The sequence below is a fragment of the Sarcophilus harrisii genome, chromosome 1 (genome assembly GCF_902635505.1).
Source record: "Sarcophilus harrisii chromosome 1, mSarHar1.11, whole genome shotgun sequence".
NCBI lineage: Eukaryota > Metazoa > Chordata > Mammalia > Dasyuromorphia > Dasyuridae > Sarcophilus > Sarcophilus harrisii.
In genome coordinates this window covers 453,212,199-453,237,234 of record NC_045426.1, presented here as the reverse complement: position 1 = coordinate 453,237,234, position 25,036 = coordinate 453,212,199, and the positions used below count along the sequence as shown (strand labels likewise).

General features: G+C 34.7%; 1 protein-coding gene across 1 annotated transcript in view; it reads right to left on the bottom strand.

The window, feature by feature from the left end:
* The window catches only part of CPA6 (carboxypeptidase A6), a 105,652-nt gene that overhangs the window by 62,719 nt on the left and 17,897 nt on the right, over positions 1–25,036 (bottom strand). The window contains exons 2-4 of the mRNA XM_031946535.1: positions 21,307–21,421; positions 19,627–19,728; positions 18,610–18,714 (exon numbers count right to left, since the gene is read on the bottom strand). Coding sequence (XP_031802395.1) covers positions 18,610–18,714; positions 19,627–19,728; positions 21,307–21,421 — 322 coding nt within the window. The remainder of the gene's footprint in view (positions 1–18,609; positions 18,715–19,626; positions 19,729–21,306; positions 21,422–25,036) is intronic.

The window sequence follows — 25,036 nt, the reverse complement described above, 5'->3', positions numbered from 1 at the left end:
GGCATACAACGAGTCAGTACAATGACTTTAAATCTTCAGTTTGGTAGGTAGCCTAAAACTTCTCTCACATAATTTCCTTTGAAGCCTCCCAAACACTAAATTAGCTTTGGCAATACATGTGTCAACCTCACCATCTATATTTAAATCCCTGGAAATTATCCTGCCAAAGTATGTAAGCTTATTTATTTTTTAAAATAATAGCTTTTTATTTTCAAAATATATGCAAAGATAGTTTTCAACATTTACCCTTGCAAAACTTTATTGTTTCAAATTTTTCTCCTTCCCTTCGCTCCTCTTCTAGACAGTAAGTAATCCAATATAGATTAAACATATGCAGTTCTTTTATACATATTTTCACAATTATCATGCTGCACAAGAAAAATCAGATAAAAAGAGGAAAAAATGAGAAAGAAAACAAAAAGCAAGCAAATAACCAAAAGGTGAAGAATACTATGTTGTGATCCACATTTAAGTCCCAAGTTCTCTTTCTGGATGCAAATGGCTCTCTCCATCACAAGTCTATTAGAATTGGTCTGAATCACTTTATTGTTGAAAAGAGCTATGTTCACCAGAATTGATCATCACATAATCTTGTTGTTGCTAAGTAAAATGTTCTCTTGGTTCTACTCATTTCATTTAGTATCAATTCATGTAAGTCTCTCCAGGCCTTTCTGAAATCATCCTGCTGATCATTTCTTAAATATATGTTTTATGTATATATGTATATGTTACACACACACACACACCCTCAGCAGTGGGCAGAACAACCATGACAGGAGGCTCTTTGCCTCCATCCTTTATATACTATAACTTATTCAGACATTGCCCATCTGATGGGCATCTACCTAGTTTCCAGTTCGTTGCTTAAGTGAGCTTATTTAGAAATTCACACTTCTCTAAGAAGGTAGAATTTACTCCATCAAAAGTTAAGTAGAAGTGAAGATTAGAAAAATGCAGGATTCTTGGCTAGTTAGAAGGCAGATGAAATTCAGTTTTACATTTATGGTTTAACAATTCAAAAAAAGTTTTTTTATGATCCCCTGATGTCTATTTATGGGCCAAAAACCTTTGGTACAGTACTAATAGAGCTACATTGATTAGTGATAAGAATGTGATCCTGGAGAAATAGGTTGAATATTTTCATAGTATTCTTAACAGACTGTCATCAACCAATGCTGAAGCCACTGAACCCATATCTCAGTCTGAAATCAACTCCTCTCTAGCCAAACTTCCCATTGAAGAAGAGATTTTCAGTGTCATTAGGTTCTTTTCATATGGCAGAGAACTGCTTGGTGCTGATTATATTCTAGCTGAGATTTTCACTGCTTATACAAAAGATGAGTGAAACCTTTTGGGCTATATGGCAAAAAAAGGTTATCACTCAGTCACTCAAGGATGCCTCCATTGTCTATCTCTAAAATAAAAAGGAAATTGATTGTCCTGTGACAAAAAAGGGGAGGGGGTGTTTTCTCTTAGTTATTGTCAGCAAGTTTCTTGCCAGAGCCCTCCTTAATAGGCTGATCATTTACCTGGAAGATAATCATCAATCCAAAAGCCAGTGTGGCTTCCTAAAAGGCCGAGAAATAATCAATATGATATTTGCTGCCTGACAATTTCCGGAGAAATGCCAGGAGCAGAACAAAGGTCTATATACAACATTCATCAATCTGAGTGAAGGCCTTTGATACTGTTAGTCATGAGGGCTTGTAGAAGATCATGGCAAAATTTGTTTGCCTGGAGAAGTTCATCAATATTGTACCACAATGGTATGTTTGCAAGATTTTGGATAATGGATGATGCTCTTGAGCTTTCCCAGTCACCACTGGAGTGAAGCAAGGCTGTGTGCTTGCTCCTATGCTTTTTAGCATGATGTTTTCAGCCATGTTGTCAGATACCTTCATTGAAGAGAAAACTGACAAAAGGTCAACTATCACACTGACTGTAAATTATTTAATTTGAAAAGGCTATAAGGCAAGACTAAAGTGGAGGGAGAGTTGGTTTATTCTCAGATGATTGTACATTCAAAGCAGCCTTTGAGGCTGAGATGCAACAGAGTATAAATTGATTCTCTGCTATTTGTGTGGCTTGATAACACCAAGAAAACAGAAGTTCTCCACCAGCCAACATTACATCAGTAGAATTACTGATTACAACAAATGGAGAAATTTTGAATGCTGTGGATAAATTCACTTAACCCATTAGAATACAAGTTCCTTGAAAGCCAGGACTGCTTTTGCATTTTTTAATTTTTTTTTATTTCCAGAGCTCAGCCCAGTTCCTGGTACTTAATAAATGTTTGATTTGTCTTATGGAACTTTAGATAGCTATACTTCTTGTTGCTTCTGTGACTGAGCATTAGGGTCTGTCCTGTGTCAAGTCAGTTAATCTCTCTGGGTCTCAGTTTCCTTATCAGTTCAGGCAGTTGGACAACATGACCTTTAAGATCCTATCTTGCTGTAAATCATACCCTATGATCCCATGAAGTCTTTTCATGTTGTCCATGTAGCCTAGATATAATAATAAAAGCTAATACCAGGTAATAAATATTTCTTTTTCTTTTTTTTTTTTCTTTTTGGAGAAGCAATTAGAATTAAGTGACTTGCCCCAGATCACACAACTAGGAAGTGTTGAGTGTTCAGGTCCTCCTGACTCCAGGGCTGGTGCTCTATCCATTGAGTCATCTAGCTACCTCTCAATAAATATTTCTTGAGTATCTATTGTGTCAGATACTGTACTAAGCATTGGAGCTACAGACAAAACTAAGAGACAATCCCTGCTCTCAAGGAGTTCCTAATTTAATAGAAAATTCAACATGTAAACAGCTATTGGTGAACAAACTTTATAAGACACAAATTGGAAATAACCAACAGAGGAAAGGTGGGTATAGGAAATACTTTCTGTTGAAAGTTGGAATTTATCTGGGACTTGAAAGAAGCAGGGAAATCAGGAGATTGGAGTGAGGAAGGAGAGATTTCTAGGCATTGGGGACAGTCAGTGAAAATACCTAGAGTTGGACCATGGAAGTGTCTTATTTAAGGACTAGTAAGGAGGTCCTTATCACTAGATCAATAGAAGATATAATAGGGTGGGGCAATTTATAAAACGTTTTGAACACAGAAAGTGTCTGAGACAGGATCTGAACTTTGGTCCTCCTGACTTCAGGTCTAGTACTCTATCCATTGCATCACCTAAAATACAACATTGGACACAAAAACCTTTGGGGACAGATTTTTGTCCATTTGATTCCATGTTCTGATTTAGCAGTATCCTTCTTCTCATTACCCTATTTCATGGGTACCTGCCTGGCTAATTTTCAGAACTGTCCTTTTAGTTTGATATACTCAGCACCATTTTCTTATAAGAATTTTTCAGATGAGGCAAATGGTCCTTTTTTTTTTTTTTTCTGTTTAAATCTATGAAGCAGCTCATCTATGTCCCCTTCTTGAGCCTGAATGGAAAATATTTGATTACCTGTTGTGCTTGATTCAACATTAGTGGTTTATCCATGACTGGACACATTGTAATAATCTCCTTGAGTATATTTCTTAGTTTGTTGAACTGACTTATAATTTTGTGAGTCTTGTGATTTTGCTTGAAAAGATATATGCCCATGGTTGTCTATGTCACCATGTCAGTCTCGATAGTGGAACAGTACAGGAACTGGAAGACACTTTGTTCCCATGCCTGTATAGCTGAATTAATTAAAATACTGATATACATTTTCTATAACCCTACTCCCATTGCTATACCTCTGTCTGTCAGGGACATATCTGAGAAAGTCTACTCCCAACATGCCTTCAGGATATTGGTTCAGGACACACCCACGTACCCACACACCCACCACATTTGTATATGTGAATCTATCTATCTATCTGATATGTATATATATCACATCAATTGGGAAGTCAGGACAGTGGTAATGGCAAGATGAAGGGTGCATGTTTCTCATGTAATAATAATAGGTAACATTTATATAGTACTTACTAAGTACCAGATACTGAGCCAAAAGTGCTTTATTTGATCTTATTTGAACTTCACAACAATTCTAGAAGGTAGATGCTACTATTATTCCCATTTTGCAGAAGAGGAAAATGAGTCACACAGTGGTTAAATAACCTGCCCAACTTAGCCAAGTGACTGATGCTGGATTTGAAGTCATATCTTCCTGACTCCAGGCATCCTACTCTGGGCATCACTCCACCTAGATGTCTCCAGATACATTATGAGTATCTTTTACTAGTAATCAACCATAGTTAATGATTGGTAAAACTTCCTTGATGCAAACATTGATGTTTGAATAAATATCTTTTTGAAATGGCATAATTGGCACAGTTTGTACTTTCTTATCTAATCCAGATCAATACAATTTATCCTAATTTTTCCTTTTTTGGTGTGTCTTTTCTATTGGATTATTAACTCCTTAAGGTAGGGATGGTGTTTTTAAAGTGCTTAATATATCTGTTTATTTAGTACACATTGAAAGTTGAATCAGAAAGCTTAGTTTCAAGCTCTAGCTTTGAGATTGCTATGAGATATCTGGCAATATTTGTCAACTCTGTCATTGACCAGGTGGATATCACCATCCAGTTGTAGAGATAAAGGAATATAGAACTCTTTAAACCTGCCAGGAGAGGAAATGGAGAGGACCTACCTACCTAAGGTCACTGGTACAGAAAAAGTGACTGTTTTGAAAAAAAGTTAAGGGAAGGAAAGGAGGGGAAGGGAAGGAGGAAGCAGGAGAGAGAGAGAGGAAAAGAGGAGAAGGAGAGAATGGGGAAATACAGATACTAGGAAAAGAATCAAAGTATTGTATCTACCTTATGGACAAAAAGATATGTAATTTAAAAACAAAATATAGATAATTTTCCTCATGATGAGCTATTTTCTATTATGTAATTAAATATGAAATTTTATTGGCCTAATCAAGTACTTAACAGATTTTTATATCTAATTTTTAGTGTTGCAAAGGGATTAGTTATTTTCTTAATTATCCACATATTCTCTTTTACTTAGCACATTTTGCACATATGCTTTAGATACCCTCTGAGAAAAATCTATTTTATTTTTAGTCTACATTTGGCAACATCATTTTTTCCAACCAAAACCTCTGGTTTTCAACCCTAGGATTGAGGACTTATTTCACTAAATCTAATGTTCACAAAAACTAAAGTAGAATGAAAAGAGGCCATACTCTCATTTATTTATGGATAATTCTTTGAGATATATAATTTGTACATCAACCTCAGGATATGTATCTTATGCTAAGATGCCTTTTCTTCATATAGATTCTTCTCTCACTTTGGAGGCTTCACTTTGGAGAAGGCTTCTAAACTCTGAGACAGCTAACTTTTTCTGTCCTCAATCTTAGAAAACATAAATTCAGCAATTCAAAAGATCCAAAAGCCCTATTCACCAGTGTGACTATCTACTATTAGTGACTCCTTAGTTTAAAATAAATGTTGACTCCTATGTTATAGTTCATCATTTGGAACCAAGGCTGGACTTTGTTGACATGGAAGTACATTAAGAACTAAATATTTATATGTAGGAAAAGTCTTTTTCATTGGCCAAAATACAGCAAACAGGCTTTGTTGCTTGTTATGGGCCAGGACTTGAAAGAAGGTGCTAAGTCAGTGGAATTGATAGAGATAATGGTTGTTTAGCATAGTGCTTAACAGTTCTCTAGTTCAGGACATGTACTTAGTAGAGAGCATATATAAGCTAGGAGCCTCAACCAGGATTCAGTCAGGGAGATTCAGAAGCCAGAGGAGCTCAAGCTCTCAGAACCAAGACTACAGAAGACTTCTAAGAAAGCTAACTGGGCCGCAGGAAAGGACACAAGATGTGGAAAGAAACAATAAAGGATTTGGACTTTAACTCCTGGCTACATTTGAGGTGATTATTACTCAGAACTGAAACTAAGGCTGCCTCCAGAAGCCCCCCAAGAAACCTGCTCCCAGAGAACATTACATTTTAGAGAATATTACAGTTGCTGACAAAGATAAAAAAGACAGAAAAGACAGTTTTTTTTTTTTTCCTGAGACAATTAGGGTTAAATGACCAGGGTCACACAGCTAGAAGTGTTAAATGTCAGAGGTCAAATTTGAACTCAGGTCCTCCTGACTTTAGGGCTGGTACTCTAACCATTGCATCACCTAGCTGCTCCTAGACTAGTAAACTTTGATTTTTTTATCTTACCTTTTGTCAGAGCATACTAAGAACTCATAAAGGTCTTCGATCTCTTCATTCAACATAGAAGTTGAAAAAGAAAGACCTAATTTTAGCTCATGAGTGCTCTTCCTGACATTTGTCAGCTCCATTTAGTGGCTATGACTAAAAGGTTGTCATTCTTCTCTTAGCTGGGAGAAATTCTAGCTGATGCTGATTTAACTTGGCTAATCAAGCCTGAGTTTACCAATCTAGTACCTTCCATGGCACCACTCAGCTGAGACCACTGGGAACCAGCAGAACCCCTAGGGAAGACGCTATATCTATTGAGAAGGACCATTGAGAGCAGCATGATATCACCAGAAAATATTGGTGCAGAAAAAAGAGGTCCCTCTCCCTTTATATATGTGCCTTGGTCAAATATGTATGTTGCTGTCCATTACATGCCTAAATTTCTCCCTCTCCCCATTTGTGACCCTCATATACAGTTCATCTTCTAATAAGAATATAATATATATTTGTGGTAATGTTCCCCAGGTTTATGGGGAATGAAATTTTGCATGCGTTTTTGTCATGTAATTTCATTAAATTTTCTTTGAATCAGTGGTGTTTTTTGACTGATCAGAAAAAAAAGAAAGACATTAGTGTGGACTTATGAAATGTGATTTTGAATGAATCTTGTCAATACAAGAACAAGTATCCCATATAAGAAGGGAGATTTTCTCTATCAATTTTATGTTTCATTTCAGGCCAAATGTGGCAGCAGAGATCAGAGTTAGAAGGAATTTCTTGGTGTTCATAGCAGGACAGAATTTAAAGTTTTTCTTCCACTCTTCACCTTGCCTTGGTTCTAACCATAAATCCCATAGCTTCCATTATAGATGATGGACTCTAAGGTTATCTATATTTCTTCCACTTTTGGCACATTTTCTTCCCTAAGACAACAAACTTTAACTGATAGACTCTTCCTTCTCAAAGTGCTTTGCCTTTCTCTATGGAATTTTAACAGGCTACTATTTCTTCTTCTTTGTTTTCTTTTCTTTCTTTTTTTTTTTAAACAGGCGATTATTTCTAAAAGCTCTGAATGACTATGACAGGTGCTATTGAGTAAGTTCAGTTCCATTGTCTTGTGTCTTCAATTTGTGCTTTTTGACTTACTTTCAAAATTGATCTATGAAACAAAGGCAATAGCGAACTTTGTCTTGACAATGCAGAATTATTTGAGCCAAGAATTAATGCTACAAATAACTCATGGACCAGCAGAGTACCAGCCCATTTAAAATACTCAATCTAAGAGGTTGGAAATAGCAACTGCTGAAAGTGAATTAGGCAAAAATTGTTTTACACATTTAGGAGTGATTTTGACAAATGAGACAAACACTAATTCTATCAACATCAGACACAATGAAATCTTGTCTCATATTTAAAAAAAAATGGTGAGGGAACTATGGACTATATCCAAAAAATATATTTGACTAAACCAAACTCCAATATTCATTTTGCCCTCCTTCAAACTCCAACATTTCTTCAGAATCTCAACACTTAGATTTCCAAATCTATCTCTTTTCTGATTAGCCTTTCTTACTGAACCATGTAATTAGCATCAGAAATATATTAGGGTGTGGGAGATGGGGTAAGGTGATTGCCGAACACCAGCAGCCCCAGAGATGCTTCAAGAAGAATACGAATAAATCAGAGGACACAGACAACATGGAATCAATCAGGTTTTGGGGTTTTGGGGAGGAAGAGGGAAAAAATGGTTTGAGAGAGTTGGTTTATTTTTAGTATATTGGTTTTGGCTATTTACTGAATCTTCTCCAATTGTCCATTAAATGCTCTCTTATTTCCCTTTGATTTATTATTTCACCTACTTAGTATGCTAGCTAACTGAAAATCAGTAATGCTAAGCAAAATGGTTCTAAAAATATGTGAGAAGTTTCCTTGTTTCTATTACTTGCATCAATACTCATTCAGTCACATGCACTCCTAATTTTGGATTCAGTAACCCTTTAATCTATTTCATTCCACATTCTATTTTCTTAGTTGTTAGTGTATTTTCTCTCTGATAATTGTCTTGTATGTGGCTCTATCTCACAAATATAAGTTCTTTGAGGGCAGAGATTGATACTTGCTTTGTCTTTTTAAACCAAGTGCCTGGCATCAAACCTTGCAATCAGTTAGTCAATCAGTCATTCAATGAGCAAGTATTAACAAGTGCCTATCATGCATCAAGTACTGTGCTAAGCACCAGAGATATAATTACAAAGAATAAAATTTTCTTATATTTAAATAGGGAGATGACAAATATGAATACAAACATATTTGTTATTGTTCAGTGGATCAAGGCATATTTATCTCTATGTGACCCCATGGACAAAGTCCATGGGGTTTTCTTGGCAAAGATACTAGAGTGGTTTGTTCTTTCCTTATCCAGGGTGTCTCCATTTTATAGATGAGGAACTGAGGCAAGGGATTGTGTGGAAAGGTGAAGAATTTACGGATTAAGCATATATTGATCAGAGACTGTTAGCTAAAGTAGATCAAGCCTATAGACCCCAATCACATAATTTTAGATAAGGCCTGGACTGGATTCCATTGTCCAAAGAAGGGATTATGGGCAGAAGCTGTATATCACCTTGTCTACTGCATTCCACTGACCAACTAGGGGAATACACTTATGTGACCAATCACAACATATAGAGGGTGGGATTTCGGAGGTTCTTCGTCTGAAATGTATAAAATCTGTGAACATTTTCAAGGGAGTGGCTCTCTCCTGCTGTGAATTTGGCTCACAGACCAGGATGGGGTCTGCTTCTTGAGATTCTAGTAAATAATTCTGCTTTCTATGAGTGATCTCTGTAATAGTCAATTTGGGTAGGTCTTTTTGTACCAAACAGCATTAAACGATTTGCCAAGAGTTTTACAGCTAAGTCTGAGGCCTGATTTGTATTCAGATCTTCCCGATTCCAAGCTTGGTGCTCTATCCCTTGTGCTACCTATATTCCTCTATATCTATCTATTTATCTATCTATCTATAGCATAAATGTAAAAATTAATACACATATACAAAGTATTTAAATACAAGGTAGTCTGGGAGGGAGGGAACTGGCAGCTGGGAGATGAGGGAAGGTTCCTTGGAGAAGATGGTATCTAAGCTGCCTCTTAAAGAAAGAATTATAAGTCAGAGGTAAAGAGAAAATGATTAAAGGCATGAGAGACAATCAGGGCAAAGATCAAGAGATGACAGAAAAAGAGGGTCATGAATGAGAAAAAGAAAAAGCAAATTTTGCTCAGTTATAGTATATAGAAGTGGGAGTAATGTACAACAAATCTAGAAAGATAGAGGGGGACCAGCTGATGTAGAATTCTAAAAACTAAAGAAAGAAGTTCTTATTTTATTCTAGAGCTATAGGAAGCCAATGGAGTTTATTGAGTGAGGGATATCCACAATCAGATCTGCAGTTGAGGAAAAGTACTTTGGTAGTAGTGTGTAGGATGGAGTGGAGTGTTGAGAGATATGAGACAGGGAAAATAACAAGAATATTGAACTAGTGAAAACAAGAATAGTAAAGGGGAACCTGAAATAAGATGCTAACTCTGTGAGTAGAGAGAAGGGATACAATATTTAAAAATGTTATGAACGTGGAAAGGATGAATTTGGCAACTGATTGGATATGTGGTATGAAGGAGATTAATGAATCCAGGAAGTGCCACTATTATGAATCTTAGTTGCTGGAAGAATAATTAGTAGTGGTTCAGATAGAAATAGAAAAATTTGAAAGAAGGGAGAGTTTAGGAGAAAAATGAGTTCAGTTTTAGAAAGTTTGGGTTCAATACATTTTTTGGAAATACAATTTGAATTGATGATTTAGAACTGAAACTTGGAGGAAAGATTGGACTGTATGCAAAGATCTGGAAATCATCTTGATAGAAATGATGAATAAATTCATGGACCCTTAGATGCTGAAAAATTTACACAGAAAGAGGGAGACACACAGAGACAGGAACAAAGACATGGAGACAGAGACACAGAGGGACAAGACAAAACTTTGTGTATCTATCGCTGTTTGTCCTTTGTTCTTGAAGAGGAGCATGATACCAAAAACCTTGTTAGATTACATTGGTCTTTTGATTGATTTTTCTAACCCACCCAGAAACTTCTCAATGATAGACAATACTTTGCCCTTTCTTTCCTTTTCATTGCTTAGCCTGGTACCTCTTTATATACAAGTAGAGGCTCAACTGCTTTTTGGTGATTGACATTTCTCCCCTTTGAGATATTGATCATCTTCATTTTTTTCTATTTTCAGAGCTCCTCTTTTGATTAATTTATATGTCCTTATATTTTGATTATTATGAGAGCTACTTTGTTGGATGTCCTAATTCCAGGCTCTACTCAATTATGTGTATAACTGCTTGACTAATCTTTCTAATGTGAGATTTAGCCAATGTTTCTAGTATTGATGTGTATGTATAAATGCCACTGATGCTGTTCCAGAGAAGGGAGAGCCTGATTTTGAGAAAGTCTTTATGATATGTAATAGAAATATCTTTAGGATATATTTTTCTATAGAAAATCTATAACTGGATATAGTCTGTCAACCATATGTTGAATAGCATTTTCATCATATGCTATGCAATTGCCCATTTCATTTTCTAGGGAGAATAAGCTCATACTGAATACAAATTCTTGGTGCATGAGTTTTTGTTTGCAGGTGATTGTGTACTCAATGCAGCCTCTGACACTGAGATGAAACTAAGTATGGATCAACTGCTACTTGTGCTAATTGTGCCCTAACAATCCGCACCAAGAAAACAGGTACTTCATCAGCCAGCACCACACCATTCATATGCAGAACCATCAGCAAATGGTGAAGTTTTGAACGCTGCAGATAAGTTCACTTACCATGGCAGTATACTTTCCAGGAATGTATTCATTGATAATGAGGTTGACACCTGCATTGCCAGAGCTAACAGTGTTGGGAGGTTCTGAGGTAAAGTGTGGGAGAGAAGTATTAGCCTGATTATCAAACTGAAGGTCTATAGATCTGTTGTGGTGACTTCATTGTTGTATGCTTGTGAAAGCTAGACAGTATACCAACATAAAGTTAGAGAAGTCACCCCCAAATGATCATAGAGACTATTTGTGTTTGATTTGTGGTGGAGTGTTTCAAACTTGTATTGGTCTGATCGGCCATAGCTAGACACTTGGTAATTGAACTCTTTAAAAAAGTGATATTATTTTGGTACTTTCTGAGAACTAAGGGCAACAAACATAACCATAATATCTGCTAAATAAATTCTTATCTCAAATACTGATGGGTTGGCTATAGAATACATTCATTGACTTAATTCCCAGACCAAAGTTCTGAACTCCTAAATTCCAGACTCCTGGGTTCGAAGATGGCTTGAAATTCTGAACTTTTGAGTTTTGAAACTTTCAAGGTAGTAACCTCCAACATATTCCCCCTGAGATGAAAGAAAAAATGCCCAAGCAGAAAAAAATCCTGAGACTTGTATACATTGTTAGAAGGCCCAAGGATTATCTCTGTAACACATTGTCTTTCACCAGATATTAGTTTTCAAGAAGAAGTTAGACAAAAAAAATGAGGTCAATACAAGAGTGAGTTCCAACCAAGAGAGAAGCCAAGGGTAACTAATGTCTTCTTGAAAGTCCCATTATCATATATACACCTACATGCAATCAGAGGGACTGCTATTTACCAGGTAGTTAGCACACTGAAATCAATTACAGAAAGTCCTTTAAATGTTTCAAAATCTGTTAAAGGCACCTCCATTATATGTCAACATGACCGCTGGAAACAGACTTCCTAGTCTCTGGCAACATGGGAAATTGTATCAGTGGTACTCTACAAGGAGTGAGTTTATTGGACAATTAGTGACTTTTATCATGTCATTTGCTTTCTTAATGAATTCCAATTTTCTTTTGAAATATTTCTGCTTAGTTCCTAAGAGTAAAGCATTACTGACTCCACCTTCTGGTTGCATATCCTACTGCCACTGCTCCTATAATTTAAAATGATTTATCATTTCACTTTCTCAGACATGGGATTCAATCTTAGTTCTGTGCCTCTGATCCTGTTATTACTTTTTCCTCTGTGCATTGAAATCTGATCTTTCATCTAAGGTCCACTTTGAATTCCATAAAGCTTACTGTTCTTTGACCCTTATAATTGATTTCTCTGCCTGTAATTCTTATAGCACTTCTACCCTGTATTGCACAATTTCACACTTTATTTGATAATTTCTCCCCTTTTACACCTAAATTGTAGGTTCTTTAGGGGAAGAGACAACAATCTATATTTTGTCTTCATCCCCTACAAATCTCATGCTGCTTGCATAGTAGAAACAACAATAACAAAATACTTATGGGAAGATGCTGTAGAAATCTTCCAGAAAGGGGAAATTCAGGGTTTTTTTTTCTATTCAATTTCATAATTTTATTTAAGTTTTTATAAAATAACTATTTTATGCTATCTCAAATCTTCTTCTTTCTGCCTTTCTTGAGATTCTTCCCTTATTTTGGCCTTTCTAAAAAATCCTTTGGGTTGATAGCCTCTAACTCCCCCAACTTCTTCAGGGCTCTGTTCTACTTCCTTTAGGCAGTGTCTTTGTACATTTAACACTTTTTTTGATCTCATTTGTTCATATTCTCTAGTTGTCTTTCTCCTCTACTGAAGTAAAGCAAAGCTAGTAATGTCTGTTTTGGCCTGTTATATTTTTGGGAATCTTTATTGCCAATGGGCAGCATTCTTCCAAATTCCTTTCTACTTGTAGAGGGAAGAGAGCATCTGGTGATTTCAATTCTGACTCTACTAAAGCCAAAGAAAATATCACAAGTCACCATGAATAATGGTATAATGTTAGCAACAGTTCTGCAACTTTTGTAATAAACAATCATTTACAAGAGAAAGATTTTCCAATCCTGATCCATCAAATTAATTTTAATTTTCTTTGCTTGTGGGAATTCCTAACCATTCCCAAAATAGAGTTTGATGGCTGAGTGTTAGGAAATAGGGAGGAGGATGGCAACTATAGAAATCAGGAGAAAAAGCATGAAAAATGAAGTATTTTCTGACACAATTAGATAGCTGCCAATTTGAGAGATGAAGCAGCAAAAAAAAAAACATGGTGTAATATATTTCTGATGGACTGTTTTTCAGCCTTCTCCATTTAGTATCTGTTGGTTTTTTGTTTGAAATATAAGTTCTATTTAAATGAATAAAATTATATAAGAAAACAAGCTTTCCAGCATGGTGAGCCATCCAGAAATACTAATTATTTGGTGATTTTACTATTCTTTTTTCCTTCATTGGGACAGCCAGATATTTAAGATCATAGATTTAAAGCTTGCAGATACAAGAGAGTTACTTCAACCCAACCTCTTCATTTTTGTTGTTCTGTAATTTCACTTTTGTCTGACTCTGTTTAAAAAAAAAACCCATTTGGAGTTTTCTTGACAAAGATACAGGTGTAATTTGCCATTTCTTCTCTAGCTCATTATACGTATAAGGAAATTGAGGCAAACAGTTGCACTGCTAATAAGTGTCTGAAGCTGGATTTTAACTTACAAAAATAACTCTTTCTGATTTCAGATCTGATGTTCTATCATAGATGCTTTTTATTTTACAGATAAAAGAACTTAGGCCTAGAGAGGTTAAATATTTTGGCCAAGATCATGGGAACACAGAAATGCAAGTGGTAGTTCAGAGAATTACAGAATGTTAGAGCTAGGAGGGATAAAAGAGATAATCTCATTCAATCTTTTTGTTCTGCAGATGAATAAACTGAGGCCCAGAGAGGGAAATAACTGATTTAAGATTATGGATCTTCATATCAGCTAGTTAACAGGAATATAGTATGTTCGAGTAAGCTGCACAATCTATGACAATAGCTGGCCATCAGAAGCTCCATAAGGACAGCAACTGTTTTGTTTTGCTCTTGAATCTCCCACTTAAGAAGTGTTTAAGAAATGTTTGCCATATCCATATCTTCATCACTTCATGCCTGAATTACTGCAATAGCCTGCTGGTGGGTCTTCCTGACACAAGTCTCTCTCCACTTCAGTCAATATTTCATTCAGCTGCCAGACATCTTACAATGCAAGTCTGACCATTTTATCCTCTTTTCTCTTTAAACTACAGTACTTCCTATGCCTTCTAGAATCAAATATAAAATCCTCTGTTTAACATTCAAAACCCTGAAAAACCCATTCTGCTTTCTAGTGTTGTGTAAAAACAGTTTGCACTCTACCATGTACTCTGTGATCTGGTGATACTGGTCCTGAACATAAAAATGGAATACACACAAAGCATTCCATCTTCCAGTTTTGGTTATTTTCATTCACTATGCTTGGAATTCTCTCCCTTATCTCCACCTTTTGGTTTCCTTCAAGATCCCTTAATCCTACCTTCTATAGAAAATCTTTCCTGACATTCTCTCTTAATACTAATGCTTTCATTCAGTTGATTGTCTCCAATTTATCCAGAGTCTATCTTGTTTGTATATTGTTGTTTGCATGTTGTCTCTCCCATTAGATACTGAGCTTCTTAAAAGGAGGCACTGTCTCTTGGCTTTTTCCTGGATTAGTAGATGCTTATAAATACAGGCATATCTCAGACATATTGTGAGTTTGGTTTCAGACCACCACATAAAGTGAATATTACAATAAAGTGAATCACATGAATTTTTTGGTTTCCCACAACATGTAAAAATTAGGTTTATGCAACCCTTGGTCATTGAATAGGCAATTGCCTCAGAAAAACTGAGACCTGGGAAAGACCTTAATTTAGAAAGGTCAAAATCACCTACTGAATCCTGGGCCATTGCCAGCCATCTTGACTTTTGTCTTGCCACTGAATTCCAGTGAATCTGAGTGACAGTGAGTGAGGCTGACAACTTTGCAAAACTTTGTCTCACTTAAATCCAATTTATATGTAAGTTAAGACCTCACACTTGTGATGTCATTCATCCTCTTCAAGAATGAAAGAAGAACAATAACACTATACTGTAGTATACTAAGTGTGCAATAGTATTATATCTAAAAAATGTACATACCTTAATTGAAAATACCTTATTATTGAAAAATACTAACCATCATCTCTGAATCTTCAGTGAGTGGTAATTTTTGTGCTGGTGGAAGATACTGATGGCTGCTGTTTGATCAGAATGGTGGTTGTTGAAGGATGCAGTAGTTATGGCAATTTCTTAAAATAAGACAACGATGAAGTTTGCTACCTCATTTGACTCTGTTTCACTTGAACACTTAGGGACAGAGAGAGGAAATGGTGGTGGAGGAGTCAGAAGAATTTAATGATTATGGTTGTGGTTTGTGGCACTCCCAAACAATTATAATAGTAATATCAAAGATCAGTAATTACTAATTATCAGGTTATTTATTATTTTATATATATTATTATCAAGTAATCAGGTAATTAGGTTACCATAAAAATACAGTAATGAAAAAGTTTGAAATACAGTGAAAATTATCAAAATATGACAGAGACATGATGTAAGAACATGGTGCTGAAAAAATGATACTGATAAATTTGGTTGACACAAACTTTCTATTTGTAAATAAACCACATCTGTAAAGCACAAATAAAGCAAAGTGCAATAAAAATGAGAGATTCCTGCTTTTATTGACTGAATATGAATTGTGAAGTTCTAAAACACTTAATATTTGAGTTTTACAACAATCCTAAGAATTGGAAGTAGAAATTTAGTCTTTTATCTCCAAAGTCAATACATTTTTAATTATACCATGCTATTATATTTGATTTATTTTCTTCATGTGCGCATATCAGTTATGGATATTATTATTTAGTCATTTTCAGTTGTGTCTGATTCTTCGTGACTCCATTTGGGGTTTTCTTGGTAAAGATATTGAAATGGTTTTGCCCAGGGTCACATAGGTATTAAACATCTGATACCAGATTTGAACTCAGGAAGAAGGGTCTTTCTGGCTCCTGGCCCTACACTCTATCCACTGCATCACTTAGCTGCCCCAATTATGGATGTAGAGCTGGGCAATATGATAGCCAGAGAGGAAGTCTTGAATATAGCAGCATTGTTGCCCTAGACACTGCTGGGGTTGGTGGTGGGGAATAGAGCACCTCATATATCCTTTGCTTTAAAGGGCTCTGCATGGTTGCCACTCTCATTTATCTATTGATCTAAAAACTACATGTCATTATCCCATTTTTTGGCTACTTTAAGCTGTTGCTGGCACTGTTCAGCTAACTAGGGCAGCAGTAGCAGGATTGGGATGTGGGGAAGGAGACAGGGTGCCATGGCAGAAGTCAGATAGTGTAATGAGGGGAACGTGGGTGTGTGTGTGTGTGTGTGTGTGTGTGTGTGCTGAGGAGGGTTTCATGAAGAGGGACCTTGCACTACTCTGAGGTAGATCATGTCCCTGTGGAGGTGACCTACCCCATATCTGACACATCAGCAAACTTAATGAATAGTAGGATTATGGTACATCAATGTCCTCAGTGACTGGAATATATATCTATATGTCTATCTCCACACATATATGAAAACACATATATACATATACATATATACCCACATATACATGTATATACACCCACATATATATGACTATATATATATACACACACATATATGATGGTATAAGAAAAAAAAAAGATGGCAAGTAGAGTTGTTACTTAGATCAAGATAATTCTTTCCTTTATTTCCCCCTAACTCATTCTATGATAGGAAAAAAGAATGGAACTACCCCTTTCTAATGTTACTGTTCCAGAAATAAAACTCAACTACTTTCATTGCTAAATAATTATATATATCACTTATTTGCCTAGAAGCCCCTGTCTGTCACACTGTCAAACTATATTTCTTTCCATCTTTGACATTTACTTCAAGATTCATCTCCAAGAACCTATTCTGTGCTCACAGAATAATAACTTATATTTATATAGTCTTGTAAGGTTTACAAAGTACTTCAAAATAGTTCTTAGCTTAAGTGCCATTTCTTCTTGTTGTTCAGTTATATCTGACTTTTCATGACCCCATTTGGATTATTCTTGACAAAGACACTAGAGTGATTTGCCATTTTCTTCTCCAGTTTATTTTACAGATGAGGAACTGAAGCAAGCAGGTTAAAGTGACTTGCCCAAGGTCATATAGCTAGCAAGTGCTGAGGTCAGATTTGGATTCAGAAAGATGATCCTGATTCCAAGCCCAGTGTTCTATATGCTTTGCCAGCCAGCTGCCTTTCCTGACCCTCAACCAACTAATCAACTAATCATTCAATTAAAAAATATTTATTAAGAAATTATCCGAGTCACATGTACTGTTCTAGTACTACAGTTGTTAATTCTCTAATTTGAAAATTATTTTCGATTTATCTAGCATGAGTTTACTCATTTGTGTTACTTTGTATGTATTTTGTAATACTTATCTGTTATTCCTTGAATATAGAGACTGTTTCATTTTGTTTCTATATTCCTAGCTTGAAAATATAGTGCCTGGAATATAACAGGATATTTAATAAATGTTTGTTGAATGAATGACTAAATGATGTAGTTAGTGCATATATTCTGTTTCAGCTGAGTCAATTGAAACTCAAAGAAATTAAATGACTTTCTTATAGTCACAAAATAGATAAATAATTATTGACTCTAGAATTCGAACCTAGGTCTTCTGACCTAGCTCTATTTCCATCCACTGTAAAGCTCTAATAATTTTTTTAGCCAGCTTCCCTTTATCTGGTTCTTTCTTCAATGTGTCCTTTGTTCTATATGTGCTTACTCTATTTTCCTATCCTTGTTTTCCATTGAGTAGTGAGCAACTTGTACTTGAATTTAATTTTATTATTTTGTATGCCCACATAGCAACTAGTATGGATGGTCTTCTGTACTGAATGGATGTATCTTACACATAGTCTCTCTCTCCATAGTGCTCAATGTATGTTGATTAAAAAGATGAGGGAGTGGCAATTCAGATATTTAGTGAATAAGTACTTGCTTCAACACACTGGGCAGAACTGGGTGAAAAATGTGATTAACTTTGCCTAATACAGAGTATTACAGAATTATAATTCACTACTGGATTTTAAGAGCCCCATTTTTGCAAATATATAAATAACAGAGGAACATTATAAAGTACAAAATTCCTTGCATCATCTCATTAATAAATATACCACGTGCTCATTTTGAGGCAAAGATGAAGGGAACTATGGCCTCCAAACTGAAATTCATATATGAGACAATTTCCTGGGATTCATTTAGGGACTGTAACATTTTAAGTATTTCAACTACTTTAGTTTCATAACATTTAGCTGACTGCTACTTGCTTTAAAACTCTGCTTTTGTTACTCCTGGAGAGAATAAACACCCACAGAAGCATTGATAGGACATGAATCCTGAAGCAGAAGGATTGCAAAAAGTTTCAACTTACTTCTTTTACAAACCATTGACAGAAGGCAGGACCAATCCATTCTCTTGCATGAATACCACAATCTATCCAAATAGCTCTTTTATAAGCCCGAGATCTTCTGCCCAGCTGAAAACAAAAGTATTCATAATAACCATCTAAGGTTTTTTTGATTCAATGATCAACAGCAAGGTTTCAGAATCATTCTTCATTATACTTTTATTTTCTTGAATAAACAACCAAAAACAGGTATAGATTTGCTGTCTGTCCAGGAAGTCCAGGGTTATATTATGCAGGAGAGAAAATAATCTGCTCCATTTACAAACCAGAAACCCTAATATATTCCTCAATTTTTTTTTGTCTCTTTCTCTGAGTATTGTCTCATGGGTCACACACACATATTAAATTTATTATTGTACGGTAATATTTTTCCTACAAAATTTCTCAAAGAAGCATGTAGGCTTTAGAAATCAGTCTATTTCTTGAGTATGGGGGAAAAGACATAATATATAGCAGAAACCAATAGGAGTTTGCTGAACTAGATATAGAATGAAGGAAGTACTAGTTGATAGTTTTTTCCATATATATTTGTTTTATTTATTTTTATTTCTAATATGAGCTAGATGATTTCCAATTTGATATCCAATATTAACTCCTAATATGATATGCAGAGATTTTAGCTATTTCCAACTCTTCTAAAGTTCATCTTAAGCACTGAAAAAACATAATTTCCTCGACCATTAATTTTTTAAATACATGAATTGAAGAGGATGGAAGAACTCTTCTGGAACTTTAAGTTGGTGAAAATAAGTTATAATCTGATAGTCTAACAGTAAATTTCCCCCCAGATTAGTGCTGAGGTTGAGTTTGAGCTTGAGAATATGTAAGAATAGACTGCATAGTCTACTTTCTAATCACCCCAAGTCAACAAACAATTCTGTGACAAAGTGGAAAAAATGGATATTTTAATAAATATTCATCTGAAAAAAGTAGGCATTAAGAATTCCATTGAACAAACTATTTCCCAACTTTTTTTTTTACCTTTAATATAAAAAGAGATCTTCCTTCATATGATTTTCCAATAGAAAACATGTGAACAAGGCCTGGGTGGGTTTTATTTAAATGATGCATCCAATTTTGAATCTAAAAATCACAAAAAAAAAATCCTTTCAGAGTCAATTAAGATTATAATAGAAAAAGGAGAACCCGAAAAAGACAAAGATAATGACAGCAGAAATTATCACATGGAACATGATATTCACAGAAAATTCCATTTTATGTATACTATACTTTAGGAAACCTATTTGATTCCATCTCATTTTTTGCCTTTTTATTTTTAATAGTATGATACCTCTTTTGGTCTAGTGTTTAAAGTATTCCTTCTGATATACTAATACTATAGATCATTGATATATTAATGACAGTTTTGTTATAGAGACAGCTATGCAGGAAAAATTGACCAAGTTGCACTGAATGTCTTTTGATGGGTCAAAATTTTTGTTATTCTTTTGTTCATTGTAAAATGAGTAGGGGTAAAAAGTAGAAATGAACTTCAAAAAAATATGGATCCCAAGTATTTGAATATATTCATCTGTATCATGATTTTTTCTTCAGAGGAAGGATAGAGAGGGTCTCATGGGATTAAGATTTCATAGGGAAGTCAATTCTTGAGGGACAGGAATCTCTTACAAAAACATAAAGAAATGAAATTCTGATGAAAAGGAAAAATAGGAATTGACTTAAGAGACTACCATAAATACACAAAAACCTAATCAACATAGATTTGTAGAAGATGGAAGCAAGAGCAGGTAACAGAGATGAATCAGTAATGAACAATGAATCTCAGGTTAAAATGGTCCTGTGAGAGAAATTTTAGAAGTGCTAAAGCTCAAAATATTATGGAGCAGATTTTGGTTCAGGGGGCAGTTGGACTAGGTGGATTTTGAACTCCTTTTTGTGATTCTCATGTGTTTGGGGTTACTACAGCAAAACAGTCAAATAAAATTTATGGATCAAGAATTATACTTATTCTAAAGTTATATTTACACATTTTGTCCAGTCATTTTTTAGGTGTACAACTCTATCACCCATTTGGGGTTTTCTTTTCTTTTCTTTCTTTTTTGTATTTTATTTTCCCTCAATTATACATGAAAATAATTTTTAACATTTTAAAAAAATTTGGAGTTCCAAATTTTCTTCCCATCTCCCTCCTTGCTCCTATCAATGAAAAGATATATAAGTTATATCTGTTCAGACAAGCAAAACCTTTCAATGATAATCATCCTATAAAAGAAAACATAGACAAAAATCCCTCAATAAAAATAAAGAAGAAAGAATATGCTTTAATCTGTATTCAGAGATCACCATTCTTTCTCTTCTTGACTCCATTTGAGGTTTCCTTGGCAAAGAAACTGGAGTGGTTTGCTATTTTCTTCTCCAGTTCATTTTACAGATGAAGAACTAAGGCAAATAGGTTCAAGTGACTTGTCCAGGGTCACACAGCTAGTAAGTGTCTGGGGTGAGATTTGAATTTAGAAAGATGACTCTTACTAATTCCAAGAGGTGCTCCACTAACTGTCCCTATATTTATCTATAGTTATCATAAATAAATTCCATGGCATATTATGTCTGTCTTGGAGTTGATGTTGCAATGAATATGTTTGCACATATACGTGATATATAGTGTTTATGGAAAACAAAAATCTAATTTTGTTTACTTACTTCTTCTAAAGAGTGATAAACTTCATAACTGTATCCTGGAAGTGATCTACGATTCCGCTGAGCCCTCAAACTGTTTCCTTTTTCCAATGCTTTTTGGAGATCTGCTATTAGAACCCTAATTAGAAAAAAATAGTTGTTAAAGAATAAATTTCAATATGCAATAGAAAGTATAGATTTGCAAAGAGGTTAACAAACACACACAAATCCCATTTTGGTTGCTCTGTACTTTATGTAACCTATTTAATTCTTTTTCATTTTCTGACTTTTTTTTTTAGTAATATAATGACTAATGACTACATTAGTAGTATAATGAGTCTAAAGTCTCAAAGAGTTTAAGACTGAGGAAAGTAAAATTCACTGGAAAGGAACAATTGTATTGATTGTTTATAGGCAAGTAGGAATTCTTTATGTTTTCTTTGCATTTTCAAGCTGAGGTATATAGAATATTTGGTACCTCATATATGTGTTATTACCTTGAGTGATTTTGTGGGATTTGGGGATTTCTTTTCCTATATCTATGAAAACCTGAACACAAGCTATATTTCAGCTATATTCTGATATGTCCCAGAGGCAGCTTTGGATGTGGGCAGAACAAGTCAAAGAGAGGAGTGATTTTGGAGGCAGCTTGAAGATTGAATTTTATTAATGTAAATCCAGAGCTTGGGGTATTGGGGCATGTATTACATGAAATTTAGTTATTTCTTTGTCCCTGAATTAATGATCTTGTTAGCTCTAGAATGGGAGAAGTGAAGAAAGATTGCTTAAAGAAGAGACTTTATTTATTTATTTATTCATTCATTCAATCAAAACAAATCCATTAAGTATAGCCTATATACAAAATATAGCACCAGACAAAGGGAGAAATATAAAGAAAGGCAACACATGTTCCATGAAATCTATGAATTTACATATAATAGGGTATCATAGCATAGTTAAGCTATAGACAGGATATTTTAGATATAGAAAGATAATATCATAGGTTAGTGGAGATATAGAGAAGTGACTTTTTAATGTAAAAAACTGGTAACAAAATACAAAACAGTATAAAAAATAGAATATGACAAGTTTATATAGGAGGCATATCTCTTCCCTTGATTTGAAATAAGGAAGTAAGGTTCTAATTCTTATAGACATTCACTAATTATTACTGTGAACATGTCACCAAATATCTAGAAGTCTCAGTTTCATCATCTATACAATGGACATAACAATAACATTTGCTTCACAGGACTGTGAAGCATATATAAAGGATTTTGAAAAGCTTAAAGAGTGATATAAATTCTAACTATTATTATAAGAAATACTTCTTAAATTATCTCTCCTTGATCTATTTTATAGGTCAGTTTTTTTATGAGATGTTTCACAATTCTATTTTTTTCTTTTTCTTTTTCTTTTTTTTTATTATTTTGGTGTCTCAGGAAGTCATTAGCTTCCATTTACCTAATTCTTATTTTAAGAAATTATTTTCTTCACTTGGCCTATTCTACTTTTTTAAGGGATTCTTCTTTTCAGGAGATTTTTGTGTCTCTTTTAACATTTGGCCTCTTCTGTTTCTTTAAGGTGTTATTTTATGTACTATATTTTGTGCCTCCTTTATGAAACTGTTGACTTTTCCCCCATGATTTTCTTGCATTACTGTCATTTCATTTCCTGATTTTTTCTTTATCTCTCATATTTGATATTAAAGTTCTTTTTCAGCTTTTACAAGATGTCTTTGGGCCTGAGACCTATTTACATTTTTCCTTTGAGACTTCAAGTATAGCAGTTTTGACTTTTTTGTAGTCTTCTGAATTAGTATTTTGATCTTCCTTGAGTCCACAGTAACTTTCTATGGTCAGGTTGTTCGCCTCCGTCTTCCTATTTACTCATTCTTTCAGCCTATTTCTTGACTTTTAACTTTATGTTAAATTTGGGCTCCAGGGATAGAGGGTGAACTGTCCCAAACTTCAGATTTTTTGTGCAGCTGTTTTCAGAGTTAGTTCTAGGAGTTTGTAAGTTTTTAGTTTTTCCATGATCATATGATAATAGAAGCTTTTTACACTGTGGGTCACAACTCTGTATGGGGTCTTGTCATTGAATGTGGGGGGGGGTAGCAAAATTATGGTTTATTATCACTAAATGTTTAATTTGCATACCTATTTTACATATTTATGTGCTTGAGGTCATGTAAAAATTTCTCTGGCAAAAGGGGATTGTAAGTAGAAAAAGTTTAAAAATCAGTGATTTAAAAAGAGGTATATTACTAATCTCTTGACTTGTGTCCTAGTCTGTAAGAGACCACAAGCATTTTTTTTTCCACTCTGGAATTGTGACCAGAGCCCCTGCTCCACTGTAGCCTCAAATTCTGATGTACAAATCTCCTCCTTTTCATCCTGGGATTGTGACCCAGATCTGTGTATGGGCAATGCAATAGAATCTTGCATCTTTTCACACATCTTTGTTTCACCTCCAAAAAGAAATAATTTAAGAATTGTTGGATTATATTAAAGCCATAATAAGAAAAAGAACCTAGGCATCATATTTGAAGAAATTATAAAGGAAAAGTTCCTTGATATGTTATATCTAGAGTAAAATAAAAATTGAAAAGAAATCAAAAGAATTTACTGGGTAGCTCCTGAAAAAACCCTACAATAAAATGTTATGCTCTAGAATATTATAGCCAAATTTTAGAACTCCTGAAATAAAGGAAAACAAATTGCAAGAAGTCAGAAAGAAGCCACTCAAATATGATGCCAAAGTCAGGATCACACAGATTTAGCAGCTTTCATGTTAATGAAGAAGAGGGCTTGGAATATGATATTCTGTAAAGCAAAAGGAGCTAGAATTACATCCAAGAATAACTTATTCAGCAAAATGGAGTATAATTCTTTTGGGGAAAATAGCTATTTAATGAAATAGAACTTTTAAGCATTTATGATTAAAATGCTATTTTTAATATAAAATAAAATGATGGGTTTTTATTATATTTTTATATGCATGGGTAATTTTTCAACATTGATTTTTGCAAAAACTTCTGTTCCAACTTATCCTGCTTCCCTGCATTCCCACCCATACATGACAGTAGTTCCATTCATGTTAAATATGTTAAAGTATATGTTAAATACAATATATGTATACACATTTATATAGTTGTCTTGCTACACAAGAAAAATCAGATTATCAGATTTAGAAAGAAGATAAAAATAACCTGGGAAGAAAAAGAATCAAGTAAACAATAACAGAAAGAGTATAAGTGCTATCTTGTGGTCCACACTAATTTCCCAGTGTTCTTTCATTGAGTGTAGCTGGTTCTGTTTATTACTGATCAGTTGGAACTGATTTGGATGCTCATTGTCAAAGATAGCCACTTCCGTCAGAAATGATCCTTATATAGCATTGATGTTGAAGTGTATAATGATCTCCTGGTTCTGCTCAATAAAATGATGGTTAATTGTGAAAGACTTAGCTTGTTTGATCAATACAATAACCAAAGAAAATTCTGAAGGGGTCATGCTGAAAAACACTGTTCCCTGGTAGGGGATGGAAAGGGAAGAGGAGGAGGAGGAAGAGGAGGAGGAAAAGGAAGAGAAAGATAGAGAAAAAGAGAGAGAGAAAGAGAGAGAGAGAGAAGGAGAGAGTAACAGAAACACAGAGAAAAACAGAGACAGAAAGGGACAGAGACAGAGAGGATCAGAGAGAAAGAGAATGACAGAGAAACAGACAGAAAGGGATTCAGAGACAGAGAGACAAA